General features: G+C 40.2%; 1 protein-coding gene across 1 annotated transcript; it reads right to left on the bottom strand.

The window, feature by feature from the left end:
• Window positions 1–274: 274 nt before the first annotated feature.
• On the bottom strand, window positions 275–14,393 carry LOC112249676 (transmembrane protein 233). Its single transcript, XM_024419460.1, has 4 exons — window positions 14,315–14,393; window positions 14,023–14,219; window positions 1,283–1,417; window positions 275–1,153 (listed from the first exon to the last, which is right to left on the bottom strand). The coding sequence occupies exons 2-4, from the start codon at window positions 14,209–14,211 to the stop codon at window positions 1,142–1,144; spliced, it is 336 nt and encodes a 111-aa protein (XP_024275228.1). The 5' UTR covers window positions 14,212–14,219; window positions 14,315–14,393; the 3' UTR covers window positions 275–1,141.
• Between the last annotated feature and the right edge of the window lie 615 nt (window positions 14,394–15,008).

The raw sequence follows: 15,008 nt of genomic DNA on the forward strand, positions 1-15,008 counted from the left end.
ATAGCCTTTAATTATGATATTATTACATATCAGAATACAGGATCCTCCAGACTCTGCAGATTGCAACGGCTGTGAAGGATACGTGGGAATGTGGGACATGGGGCATGAGGGGGGAGTAAGGAAGGCAATCAGCAAAGCAAACATCTTACCCATCAGTGCTTTAACTTTTGGCTTCTTGGTGTATGAATAAGTGCATGTATGCTTGTGTGTGTGTGTGAGAGAGCGAGAAAGAGAGAGAGGTCATGCAGGTAGAATGTCAAAATCAAATGCTAACTTTAAAATTGCACAACATTTATTGGAATACAACACACACGTTCTTTACCACAAGTGGCTGAACATCCATTTCAGTTCCATAGTAAAAGTAAGAAAATATGAATACATAGTAAATTCTACATTCATCAGTACTATTTCATTTTTATAATTTTTCCATCAGATGATAAAATATAAGACAGAGCAGCTGTAAGACAACATCAGGCTATGATACAGGAGAACACCACAGGGTATATGGCATGTTTGTACTGAACCCTATCTGTGTTCACATTTCATTAGGATCGTGCAAGCTCTCAGTGCATCAACAACTGTTTGTCCTTTAAACAACCCTACATAGATTTTACTCTGTCTAGATCTATAAAATGAAAAACATACACACATAGAAATGAATGACAGGAATTATGCCCCTTTAACCATCTGAGCACAATTCATTTGCCTCTGCCCTTTAGGCTGGTGTACAATACTTTTGTGTTTTTGGTATGTATAAACAATAAGCATTCATAAAAAATGTATAAAATGCTACTGTACAATACTGACAATATAATGCTTTTTTAAGTTTCATGTCAGAAAATGATCTGTGGGTTGGTTCCATAGACTGCATGTTCCATCAGATGCGGCCAACAGCATACTGGACATTACAATAAGACCGCTGAATGTTGCTTTCTGTTTTCACTACAAAGTAAACTGATGTGAGGGTTATCATAATAAGAATACGGACAAGATGATCCATCCCAGGATTCAAAGGTTCAAGCCCGATCAGCAGATGATGCTCTGAAGAATGTCTGGTCTGATCATGAAAGTGCCCAGAGAGGATCCTACCCCAGGAGATGATCACTCCTGGTGAATGTTGCCATCTTTCATCCTCCAGCATTCATACAGCATTCTATGGAATTGAACAGAGAGAGAAAAGCACAAAATAGTTCATTATTAAGATCTCCCTATAATTCTAAATGAAGCAAGAAAAACATTATTGTGAGTATGGAATCAGGTACACTGATGGTTGTAATCATACCGTGGTAAAGTGCACTATGGATAAGATCAGGATGATCAGGAGGCCAATGATCATGGAGGCTATCGCCATGTGAAAGGCTTTCCTACCGAGCCTCGCGGAACCCTCATAGTCCTCCTCATCATAACTGTTCTGAGACTTCAGAAGACAGGAGAGGGAGAAACAGAGAGAGAGGGCGGGAGGACAAGAACAATGGGTACTGCTGAGGCAGAGCAGCAGAAAATATCACTTTTAAACAATTAGAACCATTCATCAATAAATGGTGTAAAAAAGTTTTTTATAATTATTAATCAATTAACAGTGTACACCATTAGTGGACACTGGGGAGATACAGGTAGGTTTCATCCCAGCCAATAAACCATCTAATATTTAGCCAGAGATTCAGAGGGTGACACACCAGTTAAAGAGATCATAATACTACGAATGGAGGGAAGAGTGATGCTGTATCATTGGTGAGTCAGATGAAAAGGCTGGACTGGACCTGTAAACACTCAATCATTTCTATGGGAAACCCTTCTGGCACTGATCAGTACACTTCTCTGTTTCTCACCCTGTCCCTGTGGCATCTTAAATTCATGTTTATATTAAGGTTTGTCAGAGTGCTGTGGATTACTCAGTGTCATGTGCTCCTCATCTTGTTTCTCACAGCCACAAAGCTGCAACAGCTGCCATTGGCACACATGAGGTTTAATGGATCCTTAAGTCGATCTAATTAATATAATAAAATAAATCCATCAGAATCAGTCTGTTTGAGAAAGAGATATCTGTTTACCACATCTGCCTGTTTGCCTTCCTCATCTGCTGTGGAAAGTGGCAGAGCTACAGCATTGTTTGTCAGACTCGGGGCCTCATTTAAAACCGTTGCGTACATTTTATACTAGATATCTGCTTGCACCATTTCTGAAAAGCCTGCCCATGCACACAATATTGAGATTAATAAACGTGGTGCACACCATAAGTAGCCCATGCATTTTCCGTTATAAATCAGACCTGTTGTAAAACTGTGCGCGTGAACGAGCATTATAACTCCGCCTAAAAATTGCCCACCATTCACCTTTTATGGTGACAATAATGTCCTTATTTGCTGTATACTTTGGAAGTATTAGAACTAGGCTAAGACACTATCTAAAGGAAATAGTCATGGAAAAGTGTATCAAATGTTTTTGGAGAATGTTTTCTTTTGCTGTGATATTTGATGTAGTCTAACTGACCGTTTCTGAAAGACAAAACAATTGAAAATTGTTGTTGACCTGTAAGCACACTGTTTGATTTCAATAATGTTTTGCATTTACTTTTTCCCGAACCTAAATATGTTGCACTGCCTGCGAATTCTGAAACATTGTCTACTCTGAAAAATATGAAAACTACAGTCGGCCTACTTACAGTGGTAGCCTACACATTTCAATGCAAAGCATCAATTGTGTATCAACTGTCTGTTCACCTGTTCAATTCTACTATATGCATAGAGCAAAAACAGGAAATTAAAAGCCTATTTAATACCTGTAGGCCCAATTAAATTAGACATGCACATGGCAATTTGTTGTATGGCTACTTTGGGAATACGAACTCATGTCCAGAAAAGGTGAAAACCATTGCAAAATATATTTATGATATGTATTTTGTATTATATTTATCAATGAAATATTATCTACTCCAGAAATTTGACATTACATTATTCAGACGTAGCCTACAAAAGGTGAACCATCTGTTCTACGTTAAACTGAGCTTCAGTTCTGATCACAGAGCTAAATAGTTGAAATATCTTAACTACGCTGAACCAAAATATAAATAGCTTATCTACACTGAACCAAAATATAAGTAGCTTATCTACACTGAACCAAAATATAAATAGTTTATTTACACTAAACCCAAATATAAATGTAACATGTAAAGTGTTGGTCCCAGAATAAAATAAAAGATCCCAGAAATGTGCACAAATTTGTTGACATTCCTGTTAGTGAGCTTTCTCTGTTGCCAAGATAATCCATCCACCTGACCGTTGTGGAATATCAAGAAGCTGATTAAACATCATGATCATTATACAGATGCACCTTGTGCTGGGGACAATAAAAGGCCACTCTAAAATGTGCAGTTTGGTCACACAACACAATGCCACAGACATCTCAAGTTATGAGGGAGTGTGCAATTGGCATGCTGATTGCAGGAATGTTCACCAAAGCTGTTGCCAGAGAATTTTATGTTAATTTCTCTACCACAATGTTGTTTTAGAGAATTTGGCGCTACTTCCAAGGCTATGGTATGGGCAGGCATAAGCTATGGACAATGAACACAATTGCATTTTATCGATGGCTATTTGAATGCACAGAAATACTGTGACGAGATCTGAGGCTCATTGTTGTGCCATTTATCTGACGCCATCACCTCATGTTTCAGCATGATAATGCACGGCCCAATGTACACAATTCCTGGAAGCTGAAAATGTCCCAGTTCGTCCATGCCCTGCATACTCACCAGACATGACACCCATTGAGCATGTTTGGGATTCTGTGGATCATCGTGTATGACAGCGTGTTTCAGTTCTTGCCAATATCCAGCAACTTCGCACAGCTATTGAAGAGGAGTGGGACAACATTCCACAGGCCACAATCAACAGCCTGATCAACTCTTAGGTTAAATCCAACATATGCACTACAACTGCCTCTGCAATGCAATGCTGCAGGGCAAATGCAGCTTTCCATTGGAAATTAATGTACTTCTGGTGTACCAAAATGTAATGACGCTGTCGGGGTGGGTTTGATTGAGGCGTTACACCTCGATCACACCGACAGCTTCATTGCATTTTGGTACACCATAAGCAGTGGTGACCCATCATTCAGGGCAGGTGGGACAGTTAATAAAGCTGCATACACACATGGTCTCTTTTTGTTTTCTTGAGTAAGTCAGCTCCAAAATGCAGGTGTTTCAGCCTAGCTCCGTGCTTCTGTGGTGGTGGGACGAGCCAACAGAAAATAGGAGCACTGCGCCATGATTGGCTCAGTGTTCTGTCACTCAGTTTAAGTCCTTAGTAAGGGTAGACATCCAACATTTTAGCTCTTTGGGTCCTGCCAAAGAGTTATATTACAAGTGCCCTTCCAAGAAGGCTCAAGGTCATTGGCCACAGATAAAATTACGTCAAATCATGTTATATGTACAGTAGCTTTGATTGGACTGAGGATGTCAAGATCTTACTTTTAAAGTCTTAGCTAGCAGTCATCATCATGAATTAAGTCGACAATCTACTAGCACATCCTTTTAAATCCTTGTCATATGAAGAGAAATAATGAAGATAAATGACAGATAAAACATATCGGTGCTCATCGGCCATTGGACATAAAGATTACACAAGTTGAAAATCGCAAATTCAACAAATGAGTAATCTGTAAAGAATCAGTGGCTAACTGCAGGCATTGCAAAGCAACCACTAACGTTAGCCTGCTATTCAATGGAGTGCTGTGTGTTTTTTTCCCCAGAGTTCCCACCATAAATCCAGAGAATGCCAGACTTTTATGACAAAATTTGCAAACAAAGGACTGCCGCGCCACCTTCACAAGGTGAGTCCAAAAATGTCTTGTATGCTGCTGCATAAATGATGTAATATGCCAGGGAGATATATATACTGTAGCTAAGAAAGTAACACTAAGTGTATGTTGTGTAGTAAGCTGTTAGTAGCCCATGTGCCTCACCCTAATAATTTGGTCTATTTTAACCAACGCGGTATTGTAAACACATCGTTCGTGGCCGGTGTGTGCTTCTTTTTGTACAGCTTCGACAGTGCTACCGATAGTAGTGGTGGTGCTTGGCTTGCACATGCAAATTCAGCACACAAACATTCTACAATAGAATTGTGTTATTTAATGTGTCAATTGAAAAGCTTATTTAACGTGTCAAATAGTGTTATATGACATGTATCTCTTTTGACACTCAAAGACCCAAATGATGTGCAATGTGCCTCACCCTAATAATTTGGTCTATTTTCACCTCTTAAATTCACCTACTGTTCTAACTTGGTGGTGCACATGTAGCCTATAAACTGTTTTAGAGAAATGTAATCATTGAATATTGTAAGAGCTTTCATTGTCTATTTATATGCCCCCTGTATTTTTCCTACGGTTCTGACTTGGTTTACAGAGAGAATACTGTAAGAACGGCCCATGTTCTGAATTCTGTTGCTGTACAAAAGTGCTGAAGAAATAGTTATATTGACTACGTCCGTCGTCGCTTGCTCTTTAATGTCTTAATCAAAATTACGGATTGCCTCTTATCCACTTGTCATCCCCTTGTGCCATAGTTTGCACATCTCAATTGTCAGTAGAAACCACATTTTTTTAAGCAAGTCAGCCGTATCGGCTATGTTTTTTTAAAAGGCAGTAAATGAGGCTGAATGAACTGTTTTGCTGCCAGATAAGGCTCTGCTGAAAGCCAGGTGTAGCAGTGGTAAGGTGTTGGGACTCTGCTGTTGGGATAGCTTTTTGTAGGCCATAACAGTTTGTGGGTACTGTTTGTCACAGTTATAGTGAAATTAATGTATTATTTAGTGTTGTGTTGTGGCTTTGCTGGCATGCATCCCACATTTTTTGTTTGATTGCCCCACCAAGATTTACATGCTAAAATCGCCACTGACCATAAGTACATTCATTTCCAATGGAACGCTGCATTTGCCTTGCAGCAGGCAGAGGCAGTTGCAATGCGTTCTGTGTGGTGCATATGTTTAATTTACTGAACGTGTGCGTCAAACTGTATTCGTAGATGTCTTGACAGACATGGTAGCAGAAGGAGAATGTGGAACTTTTGCTGCATACATATACAGATGACGCTGCACACTATTTTACGCAATGACGCTGTCGGTGTGATCCAGTCCTTACAGAATAGACTACGTGTGCTTCCATTAGCTGGCTCGGTGTAGGAGGAAGATTTTTGTGTGTGAAAAAATATTAATGTCTAGGTTACACTATCCCACAAATCTCCCACAAAATCATCTTGTTGTCCCACATTTGGGTCTTTTAATTTAAATGTGGTCACCCACGTCTGAAGGTAACCAGGTACCTTTTTTTTTTTAAATATAGAAGTATGACAACAAAAAAAAGGGGTTAACTGTGTCTATATACTATATATATCTCCTAGATATAGGACAGACACTTCAAAACCTTATTCCTTATGATTAAGTTTAGACTGTTTTGCCATTTATGAACGTGTTATTCAATGCATTTCTAATGGCTGTAGTAGTAAAGGCCAAATTCAGTATTTCATCAAAAATATATACAGTATACACTACATGGCCAAAAGTAGGTGGACACCCCTTCAAATAAGTGGATTTGGCTATTTCAGCCACACCCATTGCTGACAGGTGTATAAAATCGAGCACACAGCCATGCCATCTCCATAAACAAACATTGGCAACAGAATGGCCCGTACTGAAGAGCTCAGTGACTTTCAACATGGCACTGTCATAGGATGCCACCTTTCCAACAAGTCAGCTCATCAAATTTCTGCCTTGCTAGAGCTGCCCGGGCAACTGTATGTCCTGTCTCCAGAAACAACGTCAGCACAAGAACTGTTCATCGGGAGCTTCATGAAATGGGTTTCCATGGCTTGGCAGCAGCACAGAAGCCTAAGATCACCATGCACAATGCCAAGTGTCGACTGGAGTGGTGTAAAGCTGGAGCAATGGAGCAATGGAAACGGGCTCTCTGGAGTGATGAATAACGCTTCACCATCTGGTGTCCGACGGACTAATCTGGGTTTGGCGGATGCCAGGTAAACGCTACCTGTCCCAATGCATAGTGCCAACTGTAAAGTTTGGTGGATGAGGAATAATGGTCTGGCTCTGTTTTTCATGATTCGGGCTAAGCCCCTTATTTCCAGTGAAGAGAAATCTTAATGCTACAGCACACAATGACATTCTAGACGATTCTGTGCTTCCAACTTTGTGGCAACAGTTTGGGGAATGCCCTTTCCTGTTTCAGCTTGACAGTGCCCCCCATGCACAAAGCGAAGTCCATACAATTTTTTAATTTTATTTAACAATGTATTAATTGTCATTTTTTTTACAATTTAACAATCATCAGAAAAATATGACACAGATAATGCCCCGTTACTCCTTCCACCTACACAAAACAGCATGCTACATGGGAGCACATTGTACAAAACCCTTCCCTCCCCAACCCATTAACACCCACTCCCATCTACCGGGATATTAGCGTCGATGATTAACAAAAACTAAACAGAATGACCTTCACATTCAATGTAGAAAATAAATTATCAACGCAAAAACAAATAATACATTAAGAAAGAAAATAATGAGGCAGCTAAGGTGACATCTCTAGAAACTGCTGAAAGTCCCCCCAGACCTCATTAAATTCAAAGGGTTCATTACGTGAATTGTAGTAATTTTTTCAGATGGAATACAGGATATTAGTTTTAACCACATCTGCTTGCTTGGCGGAGTGTCACTCTTCCATTAAATAGCTGTGCATTTATTGGCTGCAATGACCGCCAATTTAATTCATCTGGTTTTGCAGAATCATCTTCAAGAAGAATAAGGGAAGGATCTAGTGGTACAGTAATTTTAGTGACCTGTGATAAGATCTGAATAATGTTATTCCAATAATTGCCTTGCTCAGGGCAAGACAAAAACATATGCATAAATGTGACCAAGGTGTAAAACACATTTAGGTTTTAGATTTAAACAAATTGATCTTATACAGTCTCTCTGGTGTAAAGTAGACCCTATGTAAAATATTGAATTGCATCAATTTGTGCCGTGTGTTAAATTAAATATGCTGAGCATCTACAAAGAGCTTTTCTCATCCTCAACAATGAGGACAAGGTCATCATGCCACTTCATGCAAGCCTTCAGAGCGTCATCGTTCCCCAACAGACCTTGAAGACCAGAGTACACGTAAGAAATTAAACCTTTGACCCCTTTATTCCCAAGCCACAGTTGATCAATTATAGGTTTACAAGTGGACTGAATCCTACCTCCCTGTTGAGTGGCAATATAATGCCTAACCTGTAGGTACTTGAAGAAATTAGATTGAGGTAACTGAAAATGAAATGCCAGTTATTGAAAGGATAGTAGTTCAGCTTCTCTATACAGATGACCAAATGTTTTAATTCCTTTGTTGAAACAAGAAAATGTAATAGCATCTCTCAGAGGTTTGGGTAAGATGGGGTTATTATAGAAAGGTGTTTGTTCATATATAGATTTATACCCTTCTGTTTGTTTATGGACTTCAATCAATAAGTGTTTTTAATGAAAGGGTTGTTTATGAGACCTATCAAAGCTTTAGGTGGGCTAATGTAAGGTATATTTGCCAATATTACTTCCTCTATCTGTCTCCAAGAGGGTGAACTTGTTATATTTTGCCATACCCACACAGCCTTTAACTGAGATGCCCAGTAATACAACTGGAAGTCAGGTAGGGTAAGTCCTCCTTCTGAGTACAGTTCGCATAAAGTTGTGAGTTTCACTCTGGGGGGTTTCCCTTTCCACAGAAATGAAGAGACCTTCCAATTAATTTGTTTGAAAAAAACTTGTGAATAGGAAAGGGAAAAGTTTGAAAAAGGTACCAAAGAATTTTGGTAATATATTAATCTTTACACAATTGACCCGCCCAGTAAGAGAAATTGGTAAATCCCACCATCAATCCAATTCTTCCCCAACCTTTTTGAGAAGTGGAGTATAGTTCAGTTGATATGTCTTAATAATTTCTGAAATAATTTGCAATCCAAGGTTTGTCATTTTCTGAGGTCTCCAAGAAAACAGCTGGCCTAAGATTGGTTTCTGCATAGCTGCCCTGTTAATAGACATAATTATACTCTTTGATAGGTTCATTTTATACCCTGAAAATGTCCCATATTCTTTCAGGATGTCAACTAATGCTCAGAGTGAAATAATGTATCAGCATATAGCGAGACCAGATGTTCACGCCCACCTATACGAACACCATGGATGGATGGATGAGATCTAAAAGCTGCCAGTGGCTCTACAGCCAAAGAAAAAGGAGAAGACTAGCGGGACAACCCTGTCTTGTGCCACGTGATAGAGAGAACTGTGAGGAAATGTTTCCATTAGTCAGGATCTGAGCTACCGGACATTTGTACAGTAATCTAATCAGACCTACATACTTAGGTCCAATATTCATCCTCTGTAAAACTTCAAACAGTTAGGTCCATTTTATGCAGTCAAAAGCTTTTTCCACACCCAATGAAGCTGCCAGTACAGGTTCTTGGATATTCTCTACATAATGCATAATATTAAATAATCTTCTGATATTATCAGGAGTTGAGCGGTTTCTTACAAAGCCTGTTTGGTCCATATCAACCAAGTCAGGAAGAACCTTATCTAGTCTAAGAGCAATGAGTTTTGCAAGAATCTTATATGAAGTGTTCAATTAAGTTATTGGTCTATGCGACTCACAAAGCAGAGGATCTTTCCCAGGTTTGAACAAAACTGTGGTCAGTGCTTATTCAAGTGTGTCTGGGAGCTTTTCTTTCTCTATGGCATAATTAAACATATCTCAAAGAGGCTCGATTCGTTTGGGTAAAAAGGATCTTTAGAATTCAATAGGGAATCCATCTAACCTTGGTGATTTTCCCCCAGCAATGTTGAAAATGGGTTCCCTAATTTCCTCAAATGTAATGTCTTTCTCATAGTACTCTCTATCCTTATCAGTTATAGCTTGTAAATTGAGTTTGTTCAAAAACTCATGTATTTTGGCAGGGGCATCCCCTTCAGACTTGTACAGTGTTTCATAAAACTCCCCTAAAGACTAGATTAATTACCTCAGGACCCTGAACAACTTTATTATTTGTTAGCCTAATAGAGCTAATATCTCTACCAGCTTCCTCTCGCCTTATCTGCCAAGCCAGCAACATTCCTGCTTTATCATCTCCATGTTCATAAGACTCCTGAACATCTAATGAAATGCCTACCCAGACTATTTGCATGCCCCCCCATTTTACACTGCTGCTACTCTCTGTTAATATATATGCATGGTCACTTTAATAACTCTACCTACGTGTACATATTACCTCAATTACCTCGATACCAGTGCCCCCGCACATTTACTCTGTACCGGTACCCCCTGTATATAGCCTCGCTATTGGAATTTTACTGCTGCTCTTTAATTATTGGTTACTTTTATTTCTTATTCTTATATTTTTAAGGTATTTTTATTTATTTTTTAACTGCATTTTTAGTTAGGGCTTGTAAGTAAGCATTTGACTGTAGGGTCTACACCTATTGTATTCCACGCATGTGACAAATATAATTTGATTTGAAGGGGGTAGATCCAGAATTTTGGGAATACATTCCTTCTACAGCCTCCGGGCAACCTTGAAATCACAAATTCGAGCGCTTTTGGAAATGTTCGTAAGAATCTAATTTCTACCCGAGTTTAGAGATGGCGTCTTCCAACTTCTTGCACTTTTGATTCACGTCCTAGCGGACATCCTGGATGGCAGCCTAGTGGTCAGCATGGTCTTTTATTAACTTTGTCACTCGTCCCTTTGACTTTCTGGTCTTAGAGGAGTTCATTGACCAGCACATCAATTTTGCTGAGGCGTTCAGAAAGTGTCTCTTGGATTTTTGTTACACCCTTGTCCATCTTCATTCTGAACCATGCTGGTGCTTATTCCAAGCTAGTATCCATCGAGGCTGAAGAAGGGCTGTCAGAGGTTGACACTTTTCCATGCCTCGTTTGAGGCTTTGCTAGATTGAGCATCCTTTGTTTTGGCGATAAAATAGATGTTTTAACTTCCAACTCACTATTAATGAACAGGTAAACCAGGTCAAAATGCCTTAACATTTTATGAAAGTTCAAGGGCGCTACGCAGACACGTCTTGTTAGAGCTTCGCCATTGCTGGAAGTCTACAGAAATTATTTTTGAGATCGGTGTGGAAGAACTTGACTGCTCTGCACAGAGCCCTGACCTCAACTCCATCTAACATCTTTAAGATTAATTGGAACGCCAACTGCGAGCCGGGCCTAATCATCCAACAACAGTTTACGACCTCACTAACGCCCTTGTGGCTGAATGGAAACAATTCCCCGCAGCAATGTTCCAACATCTAGTGGAAAGCCTTCCCAGAAGAGTGGAGTCTGTTATAGCAGCAAACGGGGGATCAACTCCATATTAATGCCCATGATTTTGGTATCAGATGTTTGACGAGCAGGCGTCTACATACTATTGGTCAGTGTATATATTAATTTCATACCTACAAGGAACCTAAAATGTTATGCTACGACCATATTAAACCCCCCGCCCCTCCCCCACCAATGGCTTAGGCTTTTAGGGGTTAATAAAAAGGAAAGGAGAAAGTCAACAGTGGTGTTTGCTCTACTGAAGCTACAAAACCCTATCAGATATAGATGGAGGCCATCCAGAAGTGTGTCTCTCCACCCTAATCCCCCTTGCTGTTACTTCAAAAACAATATGGCTTTACTCCAAATTTGGACACTCAGGGCTGAATACTGGTGTGTTAACTCAGACAGTCACACAAATCATACATTGATGTCACATACTCTTAATCAGTCCATACAGTGCCTTGCAAAAGTATTCACCCCCCTTGGCGTTTTTACTATTTTGTTTCATTACAACCTGTAATTTAAATAGATTTTTATTTGGATTTCATGCAATGGACATACACAAAATAGTATGAGTTGGTGAAGTGAAAAAATTTAAAAACTTGTTTAAAAAAAACAACTGAAAAGTTGTGCGTGCATATGTATTCACCCCCTTTGCTAAGAATCCCCCAAATAAGATCTAGTGCAACCAATTACCTTCAGAAGTCACATAATTAGTTAAATAAAGTCCACCTGTGTGCAATCTAAGTGTCACATGATCTGATCTCAGTATATATACCTGTTCTGAAAGGCCCCAGAGTCTGCAACACCACTAAGCAAGGGGCACCACCAAGCAAGCAGCACCATGAAGACTAAAGAGCATTCCAAACAGGTCAGGGACAAAGTTGTGGAGAAGTACAGACCAGGGTTGGGTTATAAAAAATATCCGAAACTTTGAACATGCCACGGAGCACCATTAAATCCATTATTAAAAAATGTAAAGATTATGGCACCACAACAAAACTGCCAAGAGAGGGCTGCCCACCAAAGCTCACGGACCAAGCAAGGAGGGCATTAATCAGAGAGGCAACAAAGAGACCAAAGATAACCCTGAAGAGCTGGGCTTTACAGAAGAGTGGCCAGAAAAAAGCCATTGCTTAAAGAGAAAAATAATCAAACACGTTTGGTGTTCGCCAAAAGGCATATGGGAGACTCCCCAAACATATGGAAGAAGGTACTCTGGTCAGATGAGACTAAAATTGAGCTTTTTGGCCATCAAGGAAAAAGCAAACCCAACACCTCTCATCACCCCGAGAACACCATCCCCACAGTGATGGTGGCAGCATCATGCTGTGGGGATGTTTTTCATCGGCAGGGACTGGGAAAATGGTCAGAATTGAAGGAATGATGGATGGCGCTAAATACAGGGAAATTCTTGAGTGAAACCTGTTTCAGTCTTCCAGAGATTTGAGACTGGGATGGAGGGTCACCTTCCAGCAAGACAATAACCCTAAGCATACTGCTAAAGCAACACTCGAGTGGTTTAAAGGGAAACATTTAAATGTTTTAGAATGGCCTAGTCAAAGCCCAGACCTCAATCCAATTGAGAATCTGTGGTATGACTTAAATTGCTGTACACCAGCAGAACCCATCCATCTTGAAGGAGCTGGAGCAGTTTTTCCTTGAAGAATGGGCAAAAATCCCAGTGGATCTATGTGCTAAGCTTATAGAGACATACCCCAAGAGACTTGCAGCTGTAATTACTGCAAAAGGTGGCTCTACAAAGTATTGACTTTGGGGGGGTGAATAGTTATGCACACTCAAGTTTTCTTATTTCTTGTTTGTTTCACAATAAAAAATATTTTTCATTTTCAAAATATGTTGTTTAAATCAAGTGATACAAACCCCCCAAAAAATCCATTTTAATTCCAGGTTGTAAGGCAACAAAATAGGAAAAATGCCAAGGGGGGTGAATACTTTCGCAAGCCACTGTATGCTCTTCCTGCCCCACAGTACTGCTGTTGATGAGGGGAAACTATACTCACAATACAGTCATTGTATTGTGCAAAGCTGTGTCCATTTACTTTGGTTGTCTAAACTCTCCCGGAATGTTAACCCTCCAACACATCTGGGATCTGGGATTTGACACAGTCGTGGACATATATCCTATCCTGTAGTTGAACTTCAGCTCCATTCATGACCGAGCACACATCGTCAGCATTATGTGTACGTGTGTGACGCTGACGGGGGTTCAAAGAGTTGGACAGGCTATTTTTGTAACTCATGAGACTGAACTTCACAGGCACACTGACTCATTAGCCATTCAGTGATCATACACCACTGACACACTCGCACTGAGACAGGTGCATCACACAGAACAGCATGTATAATTTCAAATAAACTGTTGTGCCACAAAATTACCATGAAGAGTTGTCATGGCTGAGATTTCACTCATGATATACTGCTAATAAAATGATCAGTGTTTCTCAAACACTTTTAAACACAGTCAAAATAACCAGTCCTCAATACCTTAACAGTGTCCAGAGATAAGAGGTCACATATCATTGATCCATCCTCTTTACTTCATGCCTGTCTAAAGATGAGACGTGTACTTTACTCTTGACCAACATTGAGGTAGAGGCAGACATCATTGACCCAACTCTTGATCAGACTCACCAGTACAGAGAAGACCAGAGCCACGATGTTAACAGGCCAGGCTGGGCAGAAGCAAGTGAGGATGGTCAGGTAGACATAGTTCTTCAGAGGGGGGATCTCCTGGGCCTCCCTGCCCCCCAAGTGGTCAGCACTCACATCCAGCAGCTGCTTGGTCTTCACCTCTGTTGGCTGGGGCGTCCCTGGAGACATTGGACCAGCTAAACAGGTCACACTGGTCAGTCAGAGATGGACAGAAAGGAAGTAGAAGAGCCAGGTAAAAAAGTAAGCCAATGTATGGGAGGAAAAACCCTACCTGGGGATGAGTGTCTTAAGACTGTCTTAGGTGTGAGAAGACTGAAGCACACTAGGGGCTCCAGCCAGAGATGAGAGATGACCTAATTACTTTCAGGGGTGAATACTATCCTTCTTCTGAGAGAGGAGGGGCACTAGAGGACGGAGAGAGGGAGGGACAGGGAAGAAAGTGAGATGAACAGAGTTCAAGACAGAAAAAGTGAAGAGAAAGTAGATTAAGGCATGCACATAGGGCCCGATTCCAATTTAGTTAATTATGCCTTTCTTACGCACGTCTTTCCTACACACTTCTCAGTAGTTGGTATTCAGGCTTACCTTGTGCTCAATGGGCTTTGCAGGTGTGGTTCCCTTGCACGCATTGAATACATGTAATTCAACAGCTGAAAACCCTCCCACTTGCTGGCAACAGATTTTCTCATGGAGTTTTCATTCAATAGGGTTTTCAGAACATTTATCAGAAGCCATCCCTTTAAATACAGTGTACCTTTTAGTTTGAATGTTGTCCACAGACTCACTAGAATATATGGAGAGAATGAGTTCAGAATATTAGGGATAATGTAAGAAAGCCATCAAAATATTTGCATTTTTTCTGATAGAAATAACACCATTCTCTATGCACTGTAATTTACTTCATAAGAGCATATGTATTATTGAACCTTTATTTAACTAGGCAAGTCAGTTAAGAACAAATTCTT

Source organism: Oncorhynchus tshawytscha, linkage group LG04, assembly GCF_018296145.1.
Source record: "Oncorhynchus tshawytscha isolate Ot180627B linkage group LG04, Otsh_v2.0, whole genome shotgun sequence".
In the NCBI taxonomy this organism is placed as follows: Eukaryota; Metazoa; Chordata; class Actinopteri; order Salmoniformes; family Salmonidae; genus Oncorhynchus; species Oncorhynchus tshawytscha.

Bases quoted from the DNA above. Each gene is read 5' to 3' on its own strand.
- LOC112249676 (XM_024419460.1), bottom strand. From the start codon at position 14,211: ATGTCTCCAGGGACGCCCCAGCCAACAGAGGTGAAGACCAAGCAGCTG. The intron at 1,418-14,022 runs GTGAGTCTGATC...TGTCTTCTGAAG, and splicing joins CTCTGGTCTTCTCTGTACTG to TCTCAGAACAGTTATGATGA.